General features: G+C 62.4%; 2 protein-coding genes across 4 annotated transcripts; one reads left to right on the plus strand and one right to left on the minus strand.

The window, feature by feature from the left end:
* Window positions 1-323: 323 nt before the first annotated feature.
* Window positions 324-9,879, minus strand: FGR (FGR proto-oncogene, Src family tyrosine kinase). Of its 3 annotated transcripts, none has more exons than XM_048969081.1 (13): window positions 9,862-9,879; window positions 5,867-5,924; window positions 5,492-5,740; window positions 5,288-5,390; window positions 5,038-5,136; window positions 4,816-4,919; window positions 4,597-4,746; window positions 4,107-4,271; window positions 3,257-3,436; window positions 3,028-3,104; window positions 2,798-2,951; window positions 1,344-1,475; window positions 324-1,258 (listed from the first exon to the last, which is right to left on the minus strand). In XM_048969081.1, exons 3-13 carry the CDS (start codon window positions 5,727-5,729, stop codon window positions 1,050-1,052), a joined length of 1,611 nt encoding a protein of 536 aa, XP_048825038.1. In that variant the 5' UTR covers window positions 5,730-5,740; window positions 5,867-5,924; window positions 9,862-9,879; the 3' UTR covers window positions 324-1,049. The 3 variants fall into 3 exon arrangements, with proteins under 3 accessions (XP_048825038.1, XP_048825037.1, XP_048825039.1); XM_048969080.1 differs by lacking the exon at window positions 9,862-9,879 and adding an exon at window positions 9,220-9,350; XM_048969082.1 differs by lacking the exons at window positions 4,107-4,271; window positions 9,862-9,879 and adding an exon at window positions 3,852-4,007 and having other exon boundaries at window positions 5,867-8,476.
* Window positions 9,880-10,991: 1,112 nt separating this feature from the next.
* On the plus strand, window positions 10,992-15,295 carry LOC125703929 (digestive cysteine proteinase 1-like). The gene is made up of 11 exons (XM_048969077.1): window positions 10,992-11,085; window positions 11,660-11,719; window positions 11,952-12,044; window positions 12,146-12,318; window positions 12,854-13,097; window positions 13,172-13,367; window positions 13,453-13,646; window positions 13,740-13,831; window positions 13,907-14,068; window positions 14,531-14,720; window positions 14,949-15,295. The coding sequence occupies exons 1-11, from the start codon at window positions 11,031-11,033 to the stop codon at window positions 15,134-15,136; spliced, it is 1,647 nt and encodes a 548-aa protein (XP_048825034.1). The 5' UTR covers window positions 10,992-11,030; the 3' UTR covers window positions 15,137-15,295.
* The last annotated feature ends 618 nt before the right edge of the window (window positions 15,296-15,913 follow it).

Consider the following 15,913-nt stretch of genomic DNA (forward strand, 5'->3'; position numbering starts at 1 on the left):
CTCTGCCCCCCCCAGGTAGGGCCAGAAGGACCCAGCCCCCCCCCCCCACGCTTGTTAGAAAGGTTTTTATTTCTCTCTATTTACAGATTGAATTTAAAAAAAAATGAACAACAAAACCTTCCCATCCCCTTCCCCCAGCATCCCTGAGGGGGGGGGGAGGGGGGGGGCACAGCCTGAGTGCACAGCTCTGCCCCCATTGCAGGGGGCTCCTGGCCATGAGGAGGGCCCCCCAAACCCCCCAGTGCCACCACATTCACTTTGTGCCCCGTGTTCCCCCACTGCTCCCCCCCCCACCCCCCCCCCCCCCCTCAATTAATGCTCACTGCAGGGATTTTGGGGGTTGAGATGAGCCCCTGTAGGCACTATGGGGGTGAACCTGCCCCACGCTCCCCTCCTCCCTGTTCCCAAATAAGGCAATGGGGCCCCAATAAGCAGCCCCTGAGACAGATCTGCCCTGGGTCCCCCCAGCCCCCCTTCTGTCCCTCCTTCAGTGCAGCAGCAGTTTATGGCTTTCAGGATTTTGGTTCTGCTTTGAGGAGAAGAGAAGAAAGCAGCAGGTGAGGCAAGGAGCAGCCCCTCTCTCTCTCTCCCCCTCCCCCCAATATAGGGGTCTCTGAGGGGGAGATGGCTGCTGGGGGGGGGGGGTTATAAATTAAAGACAGTATTAGGGGGGGGGGTGAGATGACCTTCCCCAGGATTTGGGGTCTGAACCCCGCAGCTGCACAGAGCTGAGCTGGGTGGTGAGATGGGGAGGGGGCACCCTCAGGACACCTGTGTGCTGGATAGGGGGGGGGGGGGGGCACATTCCTCCCCCATCCAAAGCACTTCTCAGGTTCAAAGCTGGCAGTGAAGGCAATGAGAGAGGTGCTGGGGGAGGGGGGCACAGCTGGGCACGGCGCAGCCCCCTGAGTCCAAACTCCATGTGCAAAGCCCCCCAAGGGCACCCTCTGCACAGCCTCAAAGGCACTCACAGGGGATGAAGGCGATGAGAGCAACAAACCCCCTGCAGAAAGGGGAGGATCAGCCCCCCCAGCCCTCCTAACGTGGGGTCACTGGTTGTCCCCGGGCTGGTACTGGGGCTCAGTGGCTGTGAAGTAATCCTCGAGGAAGGACTGAAGATACTCAAAGGTGGGACGCTCCTCGGGCTCCCTCTTCCAGCACTGCATCATCACGTCGTGCAGGGATGGGGGGCAGCCACCCGGGCACTGCATGCGGTAACCCCGCTCCACCTGCTCCAGCACCTCCCTGTTGTTCATCCCTGTGAGACACAGGACACCCCATTGCCATGGGGGAGTGGCAGTGGGGAAGCTGAGGCACGTGGGGGGGTGTGGATGGGGCCGTACCTGGGTAGGGCACCCGGCCTTTGGTCACCAGCTCCGTCAGCAGGATGCCGAAGGACCAGACGTCTGACTTGATGGTGAACTTCCCAAAGAGGGCTGCCTCTGGGGCTGTCCACTTAATGGGGAATTTGGCACCTGCAGGGGTGATGAGAAGCAGGTGAGTCCTGGCTGGGCACCACGAGGCACCTGCCCCCCCCCCAGGGTACCCCACACCTGCAGCACCGGCACTGGGATGTCCAACATATGGGGAGCTGTGCACTGAGAGGTTCTTGATACCCGGCACCCACGTAACCCTTCACTCAGGGCATCCATCAGCCAGAGTGCACACAGCCCAGGGTACCCATAACCTGGGGTACCCACCATCCATAGTTCCTATAACCCAGCGTACACCCTTCATATGGGGTCCCCATAACCTGGGATATCCATCACTTGGGCAACCCATCACTTGGGGTCCCCATGACCTGGGGTACCCATAACCCAGGGTACCAACCACTTGGGGTACCCATAATTTAAGGTCCCCCATAACCCAGGGTAGCCAGCACTTGGACAACCCATCACTTGGGATATCCATAACCCAGGGCACCAGTAACGCAGGGTGCCAGTCACTCGAGGGATACCCATCACTTTGGTACTCCTCACTTGGGGTCCCCAGCAGCCATAGTTCCCATAACCTATGGTACCCATAACCTGGGGTACCCATCACTTAAGATAGCCATCACTTGGCGTACCCACAAACTGAGGTACCTATAACCCAGAGTACCCAAAACTTGGGCAACCCAACACTTGAACAACCCATTACTTGGTATATGCATAACCTGTAACCCAGGATACCAATCACTTGAGGTACCCACAGACTCAGATACTCCTAACTTAGGCTACCCATAAATTGGGGTGCCTATAACCCAGGGTACCCAACACTTGGACAACCCAACATTTGGAAAACCCAATTCTTGGACAACCCAGTGCTTGGACAACCCAACACTTGGACAACCCAACATTTGGGCAACCCAACACTTGGACAACCCAATTCTTGGACAACCCAACACTTGGACAACCCAACATTTGGGCAACCCAACGCTTGGACAACCCAATTCTTGGACAACCCAACACTTGGACAAGCCAACGCTTGGACAACCCAACGCTTGGACAACCCAGTGCTTGGACAACCCAACATTTGGACAACCCAGTGCTTGGACAACCCAACGCTTGGACAACCCAACGCTTGGGATATCCATAACCCAGGATATCTGTAAACCAGGATCCCAGTCGCTTGGTGTACCTATAAACCGAACTACCCATCACTTGGGTACCCATAGCTTCGGGTACCCATCACTTGAACTATACCCATCATCCATGGGTCCCATCACCCAAGGCTCCCAGCACCGGCTGTGACCAGGACGCAGCACACTGGGGGCAGGACAGCCACCCCCACCGCAGCAGCCCAGCCGTGGGCTCACCCTGCCGTGCCGTGTACTCGTTGTCCTCGATGAGGCGGGCGAGGCCGAAGTCGGCAATCTTGCACACCAGGTTGTCGCCCACCAGGATGTTGGCAGCACGCAGGTCCCGGTGGATGTAGTTCATCCGCTCGATGTAAGCCATGCCCGCGGCGATCTGCGGGTGGGGAAGCCGTGAGGACACCCCCCCCCTGCACTGGGTGCAGCCCCTATGGCTCACCCCAAACCAATACCTGTGCAGCCATGTCCACCAGCTGGGGCAGCTTCAAGTAGCGACCGTCCCCATCCTTTAGGAAGTCCAGCAAGCTGCCTGTGGGCAGAGGGTGGCGCTGGGAGTGCTGTGCCCCCCCGGGGATGCCCACCCCCATAGGGACGCAGCCCTTGGACCAGGTCCCTGCGCACCTCAGCCATGCTGGGTGATGCCCATGGGAGAGCAGCTCTGCGGGTGCTGTCGTCCCTCACCTTGGCTCATGAACTCGGTGACGATGTAGATGGGTTCCTCTGACACCACGGCGTAGAGCTGCACCAGCTTGTCGTGCCGCAGCCTCTTCATGATCTGAGCTTCCTCCAGGAAGGCCTCGGGGGACATGGTGCCTGGCTTCAGTGTCTTCACTGCCACCTTGGTGGTGCCGTTCCACGTCCCTGAGTTGGGGACACGGGGTCACCTGGAGCCTTGGGGGCAGCCGGCCCTGATGGGGCCAGGAGGGAGGGGTGCAAGGGTGCAGCAGTGCATGGGTGCATGGATGGATGGATGGAGGGATGGATGGATGCATGGGCGCATGGACGGATGGATGGAGGGATGGATGGATGCATGGGCGCACGGATGGATGGAGGGACGACTTGAGGGCATCAGGGCAGGGCAAGAAAGGTCCGTGATATCATCATACCCAACCCAGGGCAAGGAGTCTTCCTCACTTCCACACTGGCACCCACGGGCTCAGCTAACAGCAGCCTTACCCCATTCCCCATCCATCCACACCACAGTGATGCCGGGGTCTCCCCTATGGTGGGCACCTGCCGTGGCACCGGGCTCTGCCTGCCCCCAGCCCCCCCTTACCCATCCACACGTCTCCAAAACATCCCATGCCGAGCTTCTTGTCCAGGCTGATGGACTCCCGCTCTATCTCCCAGGCGTCCTTAGCTAATCCCAGGGTCTGAGGCTTCATAGCGGGGCACGCTCGGGTTAGCTGATGGCACAACCCATCGTTGCACTCTGCAGGGCGCAGGGAGGGGGGCGGGGGGGGGAAGGGAGGCAGGGGATGGCATGGGATGAAGGCAGCATGCACAGCGAGGGGGGGAACGCGGGCCCTACCCATCCACACTTCCCCGAACTGCCCGTTGCCCAGCTTCTGCAGCAGCTGCAGGGACTCGCGGGGGATCTCCCACACGTCTTTGGTTTTGACCGACAGGTCGGCCAGCTTTGGGGTCCCTTTGGGGCACGGCACGGCCAGGCGGCAGCACAGCCCGGCCGCCCGCTCTGCGCACCGATGGGGCAGGCATCAGCAAGGAGGGGGGGGATCCGTGCCATCGCCCCCCACCCCCATAGAGCTGCACTCACCCCTGTGACGTGCGTGGGATGCTCCCCCCATAGGGCCAGCCCTGCATCCCCACCAACCCCACCGACACCCACCCAGACCTGGGGGCCATTTACCTGCTCCGGAGGGGTTGGGTGCTCCTTCCCAACAGAGCACTGCGCACACCTGGGGGTCCCCCTCCTTCTCCAGTTACACCCAGTTAGCCAACCAGCTGGGGGTCCCATCACCCCTTCTTCCCCCCCCCCACCCCTCCCCACCTACATATACCTATGTAGTGCTGCACCAGCTGCTGGATGGTGTCAAACTGTGCCCGGGTGGTGATGTAGTAACCCCCGCTGTCCAGCTTACGGATCTTATAGTGCTTCACGTGGTCACCCTTGGCCTCATCCCAGTCCCGGATGGAGAGGGAGTAGGCGCCTACATAGGGCAGAAGTCAGGAGTGGGGACAGGGGGGACGCAGGCCCAGCCCCATTGCTGTCCCCATACCTTTTGTTGTCTCGCTCTCACGGATGAGGAAGGTGCCCCTGCAGTTGCCGTGGCACAGGAGCTGCCGCTCTGCATCCTTGCGCCCGATCTTTCCAAAGTACCACCTGCCAGGGGCTGCTGTCACCCAAGGGTGCTTTGGGTCCCCTCACCAGCACCGCAGCCCCACGTTGCCATCACTGCAGCACTGCCAGGGGTGCCCACCCCCCCGCCCCAAATACTCACTCCTCTGCCTGGATGGAGTCCACGGGGGCCACGTAGTTGCTGGGGATGTAACCTGTGGCACCTGAGCTCAGCGACCGTGCCTCCCACCAGTCACCCTCGCTGGGACAGAGGGACAGACAGTGAGGAGGAGGGATGGACAGACGGACCTGCCTGCCCTGCACATCCCTTCCCCACACACAGCACCACAACCCCCCCCCCTGGCCCTGGTCTGCTGAGACCGGCCAGCTCGTGACACGCGTCGGGAGCTCACGTGTTGTTGATGATGTGGAATTTCTCCCCTTTCTGGAAGCTCAGATCATCCTCCGTCCTGGCCTCGTAGTCATACAGGGCAATGAAGAGCGTCACACCCCCACCTATGGGACACAATGGGGGGTAGGGGAGACACGGCTGAGCCCACCCCACCCGGCACCCATGGGTGCAGCCCACCCCCATCGCCAACACGCGCCCCACTGACCCGTGATGCTGCTGTGTGCCTGCAGCGTGTTGCAGGGGTAGAAGCTCGGCCCTGAGAAGGGTGCAGGGGGGGGCACGGCTGCAGCGTGGAAGTTGTTGAAGTCAGGGATGTGGGTGAAGGCACCGCTGAGCTGCGTGGGGTCGGGGTCGTACTGGGAGGGCGGGTGAGCGGGGGTCACCGTGCTGCTCCCCCCCTGCCCCTTGCCGGACATCTTCTCCTTGCAGTGCACACAGCCCATCCTGGCACGGCCTGTGGGACAGATGGACACAGCGCTGTGCCACCCCCCAAGTCCCCCAGCCCCTGCCCAGCCCTGGTGGGGGGCTTTGTGTCCCCCCAGCACCCACTGGTGCTGCCACCCATGGTGTTTCCACTCACTGTGACAGCTCCTCGGGTCACTTCAGCTGCTCCATGTCAGCTCGGGGAAGAGAGGCACCTGCAGGCATTGGGAGAGGCATCAGGTGGGGGGCAGAGCCCTGTGTGGGGGCTGCAATACCCCTACATGGGGCTGCAGTGCCCCTGCATAGCCTAACCCAACCCTGCATGGCTGAAATACCCCCATGCTGGCTGCAATATCTGTGCAGCACCACTGCATGGGCTGCAACAACACCGCATGGGCTGCAACGCTCTGCACGGACTTCCATGCCCCTCCATGAGCTGCAACACCCCTCCACGGCCTAAAACACCTCTGCGTGGGTTGACAGAACCCAACACAGTCTAAAAAACCTCACATGGGCTGCAATACCCCCACAAGGGCTCTGCTGCATCTCCAGGAGCCCTGCACAGGATGCAATCCTCCTGCAAAGGCTGCAAGGTCTCTGCAACAGCCCTGCAGGAGCTGAAGCACTTCTGCGTGCGCTGAAACCACATCCCGTCGTGTCCCCAGCGAACCGACCAGCTCTGTCCGAGCAGAGGTGCCGCAGGGAGCAGGGCAGGGTGACACAGAGCCCCCAGCTTTGTCCCCAGAGCTGCCACGGGTCGGGCGGCTGCGGGAGGAAGGGCTCCCTGTGGTTGTGGCTGTGCTTCTCCATCCGGAGCCGCGCAGCATCTGTGAGGAGGAGGAGAGCTCCTGGTGGGGACAGCTGTGTCCCCAGCACTGGCGCCACCTCCTCTGGGTGCACAGGGTTGGGGATGGGGGCTCACAGCCTGCAGCATGGCAGTGCCATGGTGGGATGGGGGCTGCGGTCCTGCTGCAGGGGTGGGAGAGCCTGGTGGTGGAGAGCGGGGTTCCCCCATCGCAGTATCTGATTCTCCCTTCCCTCTCTTGGCAGAAGGGTTTCAGAACACCAAGCAGAAGCAGGGCTGGCTCTCCTCATCCACTTCCTAAACCGACGGGGGCTGCTGCTGACGGGGCAGCGTTGCCAAACCCAAAGTGCTTGGCTGCTCTTTGGGGCTTCCTCCTGCAGACACAGGGTCAGCGTTTCGACTGACAAACCCCCACCATGGGGAAGCCCCCTCCCCTTCACAGCAGCTTCCCATTTCACTCCACGTCTGCACTGAACTGACAGATTCCAGGGTCAGCGGAGGCGAAAGACAAACTTGCAGGAAAGCACCAACCCCTCCAAATCCCCGCACTCTCAGGGCTGCCCCTCAGCATCGCACCCACCCCAAAGCTCAGCCCCCCAAACAGCTCCCTGCTCCCATCCTTGGGGAGGGGATGCGCTCATCCCTGTGCCCCACAGCCACGTGTTGGCACCTGGCCCTGCAGCAGATGGCCACCGAGCCCTTCCTGGCAGCCCCACCTGCCCCAGTGCCATCGTGCTGCCAGCGCCGTGCCCTCCATCACCCCCAGCACCACGGGTCAGCATCGTCACCACTTCCCATCCATCTGCTCCGATTTCCAGGGCCTGATGGCACGGGGAGCTTCTGGGGTTGGATGGCTGCCGTCCCAAAGCTGCTCAGCCACCCGGCCGCCAGCAGCGGGGGCGCACATGGGGTGCAGGGCCAGCCTCAGCCCCACGGTTTGATCACAGAATTGTGGGATCGTGGCACATCCTGAACAGGGGGGACCCACAGCGGGGTCACCCTGCATGTCACCCCATTGGCCTTGGGGACACCATGCAGGGTTCAGCCATGACCACAGGCTGCACTGGGAGAAGGAATGGAGCCAAAGGTGCACAGCGTGGTGGCCTCAGCTCCTGGGAACGTGTGGGCAGCAGCAGGAGGAACCACGTCAGCCCCACAAGCACCTCCACCGGGGCAGGAGGAAGAGGCCAGCGAGTGCAGCAATGAGGAGGAGGAGGGGAGGAAGGGGAAGGAGCTGCAGCCTCTAAAGGAACCTCCTGGCCGGCACGGGCCCAGGCTTTGGGTTGGGAAATAGAGCAGGGATCCCAGCAGGGCTGAGTGGCAGCCCCCCAAGCTGCACGCTACCTCCATACCCCACACTCTCACGTCCTCCTGCATGGCCCTACAACCCAGAGGTGCTGGGCACCGTGATGCAGCCCAGCCTGGAGAAGAGGAACCAACCCTGCAGCACACAGCACCCACAGGGCCGGATTCACAGCTCCCGGCCCCAATCCCAGCTGTGGGACCAGCACAGAGGGGCAGGTGGATGTGAAGAAGGGGAGGGGATGAGAGGATGTGGGGACAGCAGCAGAGATGGTGGGGTGGGATGCAGCCAGGATGCAACAGCACGAGAGCATCGCCCAAGAGCAGCCATCCCAGCAGGGTGGTGGCAACGGGGACGTGGTGGTGCCTCAATGGGGACATGGGGACAGTCCAGTGGGAATTTGGTGGGGCACAATGGGGACACGGTTGGATGCAATGCATTCCACCCAAGAAGTCCCTTCCCCTGCCTGTGCCTTTGTGAGGGCTGTGGAGGCTGCTGACCCCCATTCACCCAGTGCTCTCCTCAGGTAGCAGTGGGGCACTGCATTGCCCCCCACAAATACCCCGGGGCAGAAGGCAATGAGACGAATCACCCCAAAGCCTTTGGCCCTGAGCAGAACCACCTGCCCTGCCCCATAGCTGGGGGTGCCCCTCGCCCCCCTCCCCAGAGGTGATGCCCGTCTCACAGCTGTGCCCCCACCTCCCAGCCCCACCGCTGGCAATGAGGGCAGGATTTCCGCTGGAAGAAGAGCAATTCCCGGATCCGAGGGGGCTGCAGAGGAGGGGGGAAGGCCCTGCCAGAGCTGCGAATACAATGTCCCGGGAGGAGCAGGGCGGGGAGGGAATTGTGCGGGCAGGAAGCGGCCAGTTCCTGCCCGGGACACACCGCGGGATGGGGGGCGCAGGGGAGGGGGGGGGGGGGCACCCCACGTGTGAGGGCTGCGTGCACCCCCTGCTCCCAGCACGGCTATTGGGGAGGGGGGGGTTCAGCACTGCGGGAGCGGCTAGGGGGAGCGGGTGCCTCCAAATCGGGGGGGGGCTCCCCATGCCCCCTCCTGTGCACGGTTGTCCCCGCGGCCGATCACTGCGGATGGGTGAGCTGGGGCTGACCGCCCCTCCCCGCAGGCAGCAGAAGTCGGGGGTCTCCTGCTCCCCCCTCCCCACACACACCTCCATCCTCACCGCAGGACTGCGGGAGCACTGACCCCCCCCCCCCCCCCCCCGGAACACACGCACACCCAATGGCAACACAGCCCCCATCCCTCATCGGCTGGGTGGGGGGCAGCTCACAGCCTCCCCCTAAAACACACAACCAGAGGATACAGACCCCCCCCATTCCCATAACACAAGAGGCGGCCGTGCCCCCCCACCTGCCCTCCCCTCACCCCGCGCTCCCTTCTTACCTTCAGCCCTCTTCGCATGGAGCCCCCGGAGCTGCACCCCGACCAACCCCCCCCTCCACCGGGGCCGGGCACAGCGCTGCGGGGCACAGTGCGGGGAGAGGCGGAGCGGTGCGTGCGGTTCCCCCAGTGCCTCTGAGCGGCTCTATCCGCCGCGCTGAGCTTCCCCTCCCCTCCTCTCCCCTCCCCTCCCCTCGCCCCCCCCCCCTTCTCCGAGATGATGCTTCGTTATAACAGCGCAGCGCCGGTCCGGGGGGACGCGGGGTGGTGGCACCGGGCTGTCCCGTGCTACTCGGGGTCTGTTTAATGCTTATAGGGGTTCGGGTGGGAAGGTCGCCCTCCCGCTCCCATCCCAAAGGAGGCGTGCGTAGGATCGGGGGGGCTGCGACACTCTGGGACGGCATGGGGACACCGGGGCCACGGGCTGGGGTAAAAAGTCCCCTGCGGGTGGTGCATCCGACACCGGATCCTTATCTGAGGGACGAAGGTGCCGGTGGGAGGAACTCAACATCCAACAAACCTCGGCTGAGGCCTCCACACCCTGCTGGGACCCTGCGCCCTTCCTGCTGCCCCACTCCCTGCCCAGACCCCCACATCCTATCCAGATCCCCGCACCCCTCCCAGACCCCCTCACCCTGCTCTCACCCCTCATCCAGTCCAGGCTCCCCATGAGGGTTCTGAGTTTGGGATCCTCCTTACAGAGGCAACTCCGAGTTTTGGTGATCCGAGCCCTGGAGCAGTGGGGTGGCGGTGGGGCCCACAGCTGACCTGGAGGAAGGCCGCTTGCCAAAAGCAAAACCTCCCCAGCTAGAAATAAATAGCCTCTGTGGTTGGAGTGCAGCTCTGACCCCAGGGACAGGACGAGGGGCTGCTGGTATTTTTACCCCCGCCGCAGTTTCCTGCCATGGGGCCGTGCTTCCAAAGGGTGATGGTGCATGGGGACGGAATGGAGCTTCAGCCCAGAGCTGCTGCATCCCAGTTGGGCTGCTTTGGAGGATGGAGGCCCTTTGCTGTACCTCCAGATCCTTCCTCCCCCTTGTCTCCCTCCTTTTCACCCCCACCCCTCCAGTGCAGCTCACGGTGGCCTTTGCAGGGTGGCTGCTTTCCTGTGTGACACCAAGTCCAGCCCCAAAGCTCTTCCTGTTCTCACACTGGGTCACGGGCCCCCACCAGGACGGGGATGTGGCCGCACCACTCTGTCCTGAGGGGCTCAGCCCCCAGTGGGGACGAGACACCACAGGATGGGGACTGCTCACAATGGTCCCCTGCAGCACCATGAGCTTCCAGGCTGCAGACACACATTGCAGCCCCAGATGCTCTCCTTAACACTGTGCCCATGAAGGAGCTCTGATGCAGGATAAATGCAGCCAGCACAGGGGGACAGGGCAGCTCTGGGAGTTCCCAGCAGCATGTGGGGACCTCAGAGCCCTCGGGGGCAGGTAGGTGCACAGGGAGATGAGGGGCTTCTGCATGCTGCTGGAAAAGCATCTCCCACCCCACCTGCAGAATGGTGCCTCAGTTTCCCCCCCTCCAGCCCAATTCCCAAACTGTGGGGTCCAGGATGCCAGCATTTCCCTCTGCCCTGCAGCCCCCACCCCTGCAAGCCACCCCATAAGAGGGGTCCCAGTGCTCTCTGGTCCCCCAGTTTGTTTTGGCCGTGCCACCCATTCCCAGCCGGCACCCTGCAGCTCTCCCAACACACAGCACCCCGCTGCCAGCCGGTCCCATGCACCACATGATTTCAGTTCTTTCCCTCCCATAGGGAGGGCCCAGGTTTGGGCTTAAAGCCGAGCTCATCCCAGTGAGGAGCTGTGATGATGGGTGTGCTGGGCTGGCTCGTGGCTGCCGCACTCGGCAGCTCTGTGCAGGGTGAGTCGGTGCCCTTTGGGGACACCCATGGGTGGGAGCTGGGTCTGGCATCTCCTCATTGCTGGGGGGGGACAAAGGGGTTTCCTGCATGCATTGTGGGGTTTCCTAAATTTGAAGCCCTTAATGGAGAAGAGCTGCAGGGTGGTGAAGTGCTTTGGTAAGGGGGAAGTGTGAAAACAGGGCTGCATTGAGGCAGGCTGCTGTAACTCCGGCTGGTTCCCTGTTTTGCAGTGAGGCAGGCAGGTTGCTGCCGGAAGCAAAGGGAGGGGAGAGGGGAGAGCGGAAGGGTCTGTGCCCCTCTGAGAGGGACCGTGCTCTCCAGGTGCTTGGATCAGCTCACAGGGCTGCTGGCTCCATTGCTGCTCCCAGCATCCGCGGCACTGCCTGCCCAGGGCACAGTGGGGAGCCCCAGAGTTTGGGTGCAGCAGCAGCAGAGCCTTAGCAGATCCTGGAGAAGGTGTTGTGAAGGGGAAGGCAGTGGGGTGTACTGGTGTGGGGTTGCACAAGCCCTAAGCTACAAGCACGGCTCCAGCAGCCCCACAGACTGCGCTCACCCCACTGCTCTGCCTTGCAGGGCACGGCGATGCGCTCTCCCATCCGCACCCACACTTTGGCTCCATCTACCACGTGCGAGGTAACGGCCCCACACCAGGACCCACAGCACCCTGCTCTGTGTGGGGAGAGGAGGGTGCTCAGAGCTGAGCCAATATGGGGGTGGTTCACTGCGTGCGTTGGTGGGGGGACTGCAGGGATCTGCAGCTGGTTTTGGCTGCAGGACTGCATCCTCTGCGTCCTGTAGTGCATGCGGTGAGGTCAGGGCTCGGGGAGGGATGCCGGGTGCCGGGGCTGAGCTGGGTGTCCTGCAGGGGTTATCAGTCTGCCCTATGCTGAAATCGAGGAGCCCTTTGAAGCCTGGTACAACCTGACGGGGAACAAGAGCCGGATCCAGTATTACGGGGGTAAGTGCTCTGGGTGCACCCATCTGTGCCGTGCTGCGCCTGTCCCTGTGCAGAAGGCTGAGGTGGGGTCACCGTGCCTCAGTTTCCCCTGCCCGGCGCAGGGCAGGTGATCACATACCAGCTGGCTGGGGTGAAGCCCTATGGGATGCGCTACAAGATCACCCCTGAGACCACCGAGAAGGAGGTGAACGTTCGGAAATGCTTCCAGCTGCCCGGATCCAAAGAGGACGTGGTCAAAGCTCAGAGCGTCTTCCCCAGCTTGGATAGCTTCAAGGTGAGGGGTGGGAGGTGCTGGAGCCTGGAGCCGACCGCTGCCTGGAGCGTCCCTGGGGATGGGCGCTGTGCAATGCACCGATCCCTGCAGGGCGCTGGGCAGGCTGCGGCACATCCTGCACCCACGGGCTCAGGGAGGGTCATTTCCCCACCCGCACTGGGGCCGGACGCCCGACTCCTTTCCCAATCCTGAGAAATGCTGGGACGTGCCACAGCCCATGCAAATGCCGGCGTGTTGGGATGGCCTGGGCAAGTCGTTGCATGGCGGCTCTGCTCCTGATGTCCGCAGGCTCTGGGGCAGCACCAACAGCATCCTGTGTGGGGAACGTGAGAGACACAGCTGCAGATCTGTCCCGGGAGTCTGGCATGGGTGCCCAAGGCAGTGTTGGGTGCCCAAAGCGACTTCGGGTGCCCAAAACAATGATGGGTGCCCAAAGCGAGGATGGCTACGCAAAGAGATGTTGGGTGCCCAGGGAGTCGTGAGTTTGGGGTCCATGCAGGGTTGGCACCCCAAACACCCATCCTCATCCCCCCAGTTCCTGCGGGAGGAGTATTACCAGGGCCGGTACTGCGCCGTGTGGCAGAACATCACCCGCTGGGAGCAGAAGAAGAACGTCTACACGCTGTGGGTGACCAACTCCAGCTGTGGGGTGGCCCCGGTGCACTATGAGATGCGGGGCTACAACAGCCTGCTGGGCTCCCACTACGACAAGTACGAGATCTCCTACACAGAATTTGACAACAGCTTCCCTCCGTCCGTCTTTGACGTCCCAGTGAACGGTGAGCGGGGCTGGGACCCCACCTCAGTGCCGGGGAGAACTTGGGCTGACGGCGTTCCCCTCATTGCACCCCAGAGACGAAGAAATGTGGGCTGCTGCCGGGAAGCGTGGCGGAGCACCGAGTGCTGGCAAATCCCATGGAGGATCTGGTGGGGCGGCACCGACCATGGGCACACGCCGTGTTCCACCACTACCGCCGGCGCTTTGGGCGGCACTACGGCTCAGCACGGGAGCTGGAGCATCGGCAGCGCATCTTCGTGCACAACATGAGGTAAACGGGCACAGGGGGACCCACGGGGGAGACCCCCACCCTTCTGGGGACACGGTGGGCTGAGAGGTGCCACCCCCATCCCCAGGTTTGTGCACTCCAAGAACCGTGCCGCGCTCTCCTACTCGCTGGCGCTGAACCACCTGGCTGACCGCACGCCCCAGGAGATGGCTGCAATGCGGGGACGGCGCCGGAGCGGGGACCCCAACCATGGGCTGCCCTTCCCTGCTGAGCACTACGCTGGAATCATCCTGCCTGAGAGCCTGGACTGGAGGATGTACGGTAAGGAGGGACCCGGCCTGGCTGGGAGCATGGAGAGCCCTCACTCCTGCCTCGGTTTCCCTTCACACCCCATCGGTGTCCCGCTGTCCCCAGGCGCGGTGACCCCCGTGAAGGACCAGGCTGTTTGTGGGTCCTGCTGGAGCTTCGCCACCACGGGCGCCATGGAGGGGGCCCTCTTCCTCAAGGTGGGTGCAGGGACCCAATGCTTTGGGGTGGCCGGAGGGTTCCTGTCCCTGTCCCTACACCGTGTCCCCCCACAGACCGGTGTGCTGACCCCGCTGTCCCAACAAGTCCTCATCGACTGCTCCTGGGGCTTTGGGAACTACGCGTGTGATGGGGGTGAGGAATGGAGAGCCTACGAGTGGATCAAGAAGCACGGCGGCATCGCCAGCACCGAGTCCTACGGCACCTACAAGGGGCAGGTGAGGGTGGCCCTGTGTCCCAGTTGGGTCCCCTGCTGTTGGGGAGCCCCGTGAGCCCTGCTTGGAGACGGTCCCCATCAGATGCTCACAGACTCTGGTGATGGGGAAACTACCCTAGGGCACGAGAGTCCCCATGGTTCCACGCAGGCTGAAGCCAAGCCCTGCGGCTCAGCCAGGTTTCATCACTGCCTCAATTTCTTTTCTTGCAAAACAGGGACGATGCTCCTCCGCCCATGGGAGTGTTGCATCCCCGCGGTGCAGGGATGGAGCAGGGCTGCCTGGGGACAAGGACAGGGCAGAGCGAGGGGGTTGGGTGCACTGTCTGGGACATTGGGCAGGAGGGGCTGAAGCAGGGATGCTGGCACATCCCCAACCCCACATCAGCTCCTGTGTCAGAGCAGGGGGCAGCCTTGCGAGGGGACGTGGGTGCCCCCAATGATGCAGCCCCCACTGGTGCCACAGAACGGCTTGTGCCACTACAACCAGTCTGAGATGCTGGCCAAGATCACGGGTTACGTCAACGTCACCTCGGGCAACATCACAGCTGTCAAAACCGCCATCTACAAGCACGGCCCCGTGGCTGTCAGCATCGATGCCTCGCACAAGACCTTCTCCTTCTATTCCAATGGGATCTACTATGAGCCCAAGTGCGGTGAGTGGGGTGGCATGCGGGGATTGGGGTTCTGGGGGCGATGCCAAGACTCCCAGGTCCCCCACCTTGCTGTTGAGTGGCTTTGGCAGGGCTGGAGGAGGTGAGCGGCCCCATATGGGAAGGTCAGGTGGGATGTTAGGAGAAATTCTGTGATCATAGATCACACAAATGATAAGCATCTCCAGGACCGCCCTCCCCACAAGACCATTTCCCTTGTTGTCCCTGCAGCAAACAAGCCAGGACAGCTGGACCATGCAGTGCTGGCTGTGGGCTATGGCGTGCTGCAGGGAGAGACCTACTGGCTCATCAAGAACTCCTGGTCCACCTACTGGGGCAACGATGGCTACATCCTCATGGCCATGAAGGACAACAACTGCGGTGTGGCCACCGAGGCCACCTACCCCATCCTGGCCTGAAACACCTCTCTGAGGGCAGAGCCTTTGGTGGTGCTCCCAGCACACATCCCTGGATCGGAACCTTCAGACCTCGTGGTGGAGGAGGAAGATGGGGACGTGGTGGGACAGGACAGTGGGGCGCTGGAAAAGCAGCCATAAGCTTGCCAATAAAGACCCTGGAAAAACACGATTTGGTTTCTATGGCAGGGATTCAGTTGGTGGCTGGCTGGCTCAGCACAGTTCCTTGCTCCAGCCCTGGGGGACCGCAGGGCCCTCCTGGGGAGGGGACAGTGGCATTTGCAGCATCTCAGCTGCCCATGGAGAGGCTCCTGCAGCCCTATCTTGAGGTGGAGCACAAACAACTGCAGGATTTCTGCTGAGCAGAGACATTCTTGATGCACGGGGGGAGCAGCCACCCTCTGCCCCAGTGCCTGGGCTGTGCTGGGGCCAGAGCGAGATGGTGGCACTCGGGGCAGCACTGTGTTTTCCACACCCTGGGGGGCTGCTCCCCTCTGTGGGGGTCTCTGCTGTACCCTCAGACCATTGCTCATTGGTGTGCAAAGGCAGAGCCTGTGCTCCTATAGGACTGGGGCATGTGGGGAATGCTGCAGCACGGAGGGCACCACCCACACGTGTCCCCAGCAGCTCTCCAGCACCCAGCTCCTATCTGCCTTGTTTGGGGTTCGCCGTCACCTTGGGCAGGGCTCCAGCTGGATGTGCTGCAGGCAGGAGGGGTGAAGGCCACCACTGCAGGGACAGCGCTGCTCTCCTTGTCCATGTAGCTCCTGAGATGTGATC

This window comes from Lagopus muta, chromosome 23 (genome assembly GCF_023343835.1).
Source record: "Lagopus muta isolate bLagMut1 chromosome 23, bLagMut1 primary, whole genome shotgun sequence".
NCBI lineage: Eukaryota > Metazoa > Chordata > Aves > Galliformes > Phasianidae > Lagopus > Lagopus muta.

Excerpts from the sequence above, each read along its gene's own strand:
- FGR (XM_048969081.1), bottom strand. The coding sequence starts at position 5,729 with ATGGGCTGTGTGCACTGCAAGGAGAAGATGTCCGGCAAGGGGCAGGGG. Across the intron at positions 1,476-2,797 it reads CGAGTACACGGCACGGCAGG|GTGCCAAATTCCCCATTAAG; the intron begins GTGAGCCCACGG and ends TCACCCCTGCAG. Across the intron at positions 1,259-1,343 it reads AGGCCGGGTGCCCTACCCAG|GGATGAACAACAGGGAGGTG; the intron begins GTACGGCCCCAT and ends TGTGTCTCACAG.
- LOC125703929 (XM_048969077.1), top strand. The coding sequence starts at position 11,031 with ATGATGGGTGTGCTGGGCTGGCTCGTGGCTGCCGCACTCGGCAGCTCT. Across the intron at positions 13,832-13,906 it reads AGGGGGCCCTCTTCCTCAAG|ACCGGTGTGCTGACCCCGCT; the intron begins GTGGGTGCAGGG and ends GTCCCCCCACAG. Across the intron at positions 14,721-14,948 it reads CTACTATGAGCCCAAGTGCG|CAAACAAGCCAGGACAGCTG; the intron begins GTGAGTGGGGTG and ends TTGTCCCTGCAG.